Source organism: Haliaeetus leucocephalus, unplaced genomic scaffold, assembly GCF_000737465.1.
Source record: "Haliaeetus leucocephalus isolate CR32 unplaced genomic scaffold, Haliaeetus_leucocephalus-4.0 Scaffold148, whole genome shotgun sequence".
Taxonomy (NCBI): domain Eukaryota; kingdom Metazoa; phylum Chordata; class Aves; order Accipitriformes; family Accipitridae; genus Haliaeetus; species Haliaeetus leucocephalus.
In genome coordinates this window covers 190,573-194,624 of record NW_010972584.1, presented here as the reverse complement: position 1 = coordinate 194,624, position 4,052 = coordinate 190,573, and the positions used below count along the sequence as shown (strand labels likewise).

The 4,052-nt window shown below is 66.5% G+C and overlaps 1 protein-coding gene across 1 annotated transcript in view; it reads left to right on the top strand.

Moving 5' to 3' along the window:
• BSN (bassoon presynaptic cytomatrix protein) overlaps window positions 1–2,202 on the top strand; it is a 71,471-nt gene extending 69,269 nt beyond the window's left edge. The window contains exons 8-14 of the mRNA XM_010561620.1: window positions 533–626; window positions 751–894; window positions 1,073–1,109; window positions 1,214–1,310; window positions 1,433–1,519; window positions 1,811–1,975; window positions 2,053–2,202. Coding sequence (XP_010559922.1) covers window positions 533–626; window positions 751–894; window positions 1,073–1,109; window positions 1,214–1,310; window positions 1,433–1,519; window positions 1,811–1,975; window positions 2,053–2,202 — 774 coding nt within the window. The remainder of the gene's footprint in view (window positions 1–532; window positions 627–750; window positions 895–1,072; window positions 1,110–1,213; window positions 1,311–1,432; window positions 1,520–1,810; window positions 1,976–2,052) is intronic.
• The last annotated feature ends 1,850 nt before the right edge of the window (window positions 2,203–4,052 follow it).

Below are 4,052 nucleotides of genomic sequence, written 5' to 3'. Positions count from 1 at the left end.
CAGCAGCCGGCGGCGCGGCAGGCTGCCCAGCCGGCGGGCTCAGTGCAGCCCGAGGCCAGGGGCAGGACGCAGGGACCCCCATCATCCCGACCACCGCAGCAGCAGCCGGGGCCAGCCCAGGCGGCGGGGAAGGCACCAGCCACGACCCACACGCAGCCGGGTGGGCACCCAGCGCCGGCGGTAAGTACGGGCTCAGCTGCCTTGGCTGCCTCCTGACTCCACGGCTCTGCCGGGGACCAGCCTGTCTGGCCACGGCCAGGGGCTGGCAGGGGAAGGGTTGGGGATGGGAGCCACGGGCCAAGCTGTATCCCACCCATGTGCCTACTACGGCTGCCGTTGGGTGCCATGGGAGTAGCCATCCCCTCAAGGGGACCCAGGAGAGGACATCCCTGTGCCCTGGATTCCTTCCTGCCTATTTTGGGGCTGTGGAGCAGTGTTTGGGGATTTCGGTGTTGCCTCCTGGCCTGGGCCACCCCCAGAGGATGCTCTGCCAGGAGGGCGAGCCCTGAGAGAGCTGTTTTCCCCGTTCCAGCCAAAAGCGGAGCAGACAGATGCATCCAAACCTGCAGCGAAAGTGCCACAGCAGCCAGGGAGAGTGCCTGCAGCGCAGCCCCTGGGAGCAGCAGGTCAGTGGGCCCAGCAGCACGGTGCCGTCCCACCCCTCGCCTGCTGCCTGACACCCTGGGGGCTCGGCCAAGCTCCCCCGGCCGGGCCCGTCCCCTGCTAACGGTGGCTTCATTTGTCCCCCAGCAGACAGCAAGGCCGGTCCAAGGGCAGCCGGGCCACGTGGTCCTGCCGGCACAGCCACGGGGCAGCCCGGGGGGGAAGGAGAGAGCGTTTTCTCCAAAATCCTGCCGGGGGGGGCAGCAGAACAAGCTGGCAAACTGACTGAAGGTGAGGGCTGCTCCCAGGGAGGGGGACAGGGTGGTGATGCTCTTCTGCACCGAGATGGGTCGGGCGCCATGGGGGTGGCGGGGTGCAGCCGGCGGGATGCGGTGATCCCACCGTTTGGGGCCCAGGGAGGGGCCAGGGCAGCTGCACCGTGCTGACGCCTCTCCCGGCTTCCCCGCAGCGGTGTCGGCTTTTGGCAAGAAGTTCACTTCGTTCTGGTGAGAGAACGGCACAAGGTGAGTGCAGCCGGCTCCGGGTGCTGTGCCGCGGGCTCTCACTGCCCCGGCTGTCCCTGACGCCCTCCCGCTCGCTCCTGTCACAGGAGTTTGGGAAACGAGTGGAGATTGAGTCGTTGCAGTGGAAAAACCTATGAAGAAGCCAGTGAATTCAGCACGCGGCGCCAGACTCTGAGTATAACGGTGAGTATCTGGGGCACAGCCACATACCGGTCCCCTCCATCATGGCATCTCCGGGGCTCCCATGGCACTGCTGTCCCCCTCGGCACCCGCTGAGCCCTGCCCTGCCACACTCCCTCCCCCAGGGTGAGAAGGACACAGTGCAGTCCCGTCCCCTTCCCACTGGCCCACTCGTCCCCGTCTTCATCCCCAAGCGCCGGCCCCAAGCCAAGGTGTGGGGGCTTGGCCTCGTTCCCCGATCTCGGCAGCGCCGCGTGGGCCGATGCCCTGCGGATGCTGGTGCAGACCCTGGGTTTGCGGGGAAGGTTTGGGCTGCCTGAGCTCTGCTCCGGGAGTCCGTCCAGCGCGGGGGCGGCAGCAGCTGCTCTGCCGGCAGCGCCTCTTGGCTCGCCACTGCCCATTTGCTCAGGCCGGCACTGCCGCTCGGCAGGGTCCCGTCCGCGGGGACGTCGCCGCTCGGGCTAACACGTCTCTCTCTGTCTCTCGCAAGCTTTTGAAAGCAGGGCGATCCCTGGATGCTGGACCAAACGGCGGCCGAGCGGGGGCCCGGCGGACACCCCGGGGCGGACGCCCCCCACGCCTGGCGAGCAGCTCCGGCGCGGCACACGGCGAGCCCGGGCAGCCGCCCCGAGGGGACGGGCCTGATCCGGACCGTCGGGTCAGGCCCCGTAGGTGGGCCGCGGCCCTTTCTCAAGATTATACGCAGAGTTGCTCCCTCCAAACCCCAGCTCTGGCCTCTTCATAGGTTTTTCCCCCTCCACGAGCCGAGGGCTGGGTGCCGCAGGCGCCGCTCCTCCTTCCCGACCCCGTCTGCCCCGCCGGGGCCGTCCCCGCGCCCCCCGCACTGCAGCCCGCTCCCGGCCCCGCCAGGGAGCCCCCGGAGCGCGTCAGCTAGGACCTAACACTGTTTCACTACCGAAATACGAGGCCATAGGACTCTGACAGGCGGTGCGGCCGGCCTTTGCCGACGTGGCCGCCGGCTGGGCGCGCATCCTGGCGCGCGGCGTCGCCCCAAAGCCATTGGAAGCATTGAAAGGGCCGCGCTCGCCCTCGCCACACAGCCAGCGCGCCCGCCGCCGGGCACCCCTTTTCTTTCGAGAACAGCCTTAATCATCCCACTTTGATTTCTGTGTATACCTCATCCGCACTGGGGGGGGCAGTGGGCGTCGTCGGGGGGGGTCCTTTTTTCTCAGTTTCTTTGGGTTCACTTTATTTTGGTTTGGGGTTTGGTTTTTTTTCTAAACTTTATACCAAATCCTCTTCCCTCTTTGCTTTGTGCGATGAGTTAGCACACGGGCTGTCGTCTGTAGAAGCAATAGAGTGCAGGAGGCTACAAAAGAGCACAAATCCCGTGGAACAAGATCAGGAGAGCTTTGCCTCCGGCAGTATCCTTCCTCTTACTGTGCAATCCAAGTCCTTCTCAAGCCATTTCGCGGGGACACGGGGACGGCCGGCGCAGCGGCCGGCGGCCAAAGCCCGCTCGCCCTGCCAGGAGGGGGTTCCCCGGGAGGGGGGGAGGCAGCCCGAGGAGGGGGCTCGCCAGCGTACAGCCGCGCGCCACCCGCGCCCCACCGCCTCCCCGCGCCGGCGGCACCCCCCCCGGTGCCCCCCGCAGCGGGTGGCAGCCGCCCGCTCACCCGCCTGATGTTCTATGCAACGAAATAACACGACTCCAGAACAAGACCTGTGAATAGCTAATCAGTTCAATGTCGCGCCTAAGGGTTTCATCGCAAAGCGTGCCGCCGAGCGACCCGATAACTACTCTTTATCGACCACCCGTGCGTATGAATTCGTGGCATGTTCGACCCACGGAGGGCCACTTTGCCAAAGGGCAGCCCTAGCGCCCGTGACCGTCTGTCCCGTCGTAGAGCATGGCTTGCTACTTCTCTGCACGGTTCCACCCGCCTTTCGGTGCTTGCTGTTCTTTGCCTGGACTTTTCTTTTTTTCTTTTCCATCAGTCCATCACTGTACTGAAAGCTCTTAGCAGATTTATGCACTTGTTATCGAGGACCCGGTCGCCGTGGGAAGCCCACGCTCTGTGGCAGGTCCCTCGCAGGGGGCTTTGCCTGTGCCCAAGGCTGGGGGAGAGGCCGGCGGCTGGGGGATGGGGGGGGGGAGCGCGGCGTTCCCGTGCGGCAGCCCCACGGAGGAGACCCCTGGCCCCGCGCACACCCGCCACCTCTCCCCGCCGATGACAAGTGCATAGCCTGAGGGTGCCTCCTCCGGGCCTCCGGCCCCCGCCGCTCCTCGCGCTGTAAATACTTGTACAGTGTGTCAATCGCACGCGGGACCGAGACCCCCGCCGGGGCCCGTCTCGCCGCCCGAGCGCATCCGCCACCTCGCCTCTCTGCCCGCCCGGACCGGAGGCCTGTAGCCCACCCTGCCGGGCCAGGCCTCCAGCCCAAAATCGTGGCAGTCTGCCGGCCGGGGCTGGGGGGACGGAGGGGGCTGTAAAGACGAGGCGTCGAGGGTGGCCGAGCCCCGGGCACCGTTTGCGGCAGTAAGTGCGACGCCGGGTGCGCTCCCTCTGAACATTGTGACGGTGTGCGTGTCTGCTGTGCTCTGTGCCACCCGTAGTGACCCCGTACCGTGCCGTACCGTGCCGTACCGTGCCGTACCGCCCCCGCCACTGTGTCGTGACTCCCTCCCAGAAGCTGCCCCCTCACCAGGTGTTTCTGTGGGAACAGAATAAAAAAGGACTTGACACAAACCACAGACTGGCCCCGATTCCTGCCTGCTTGCGG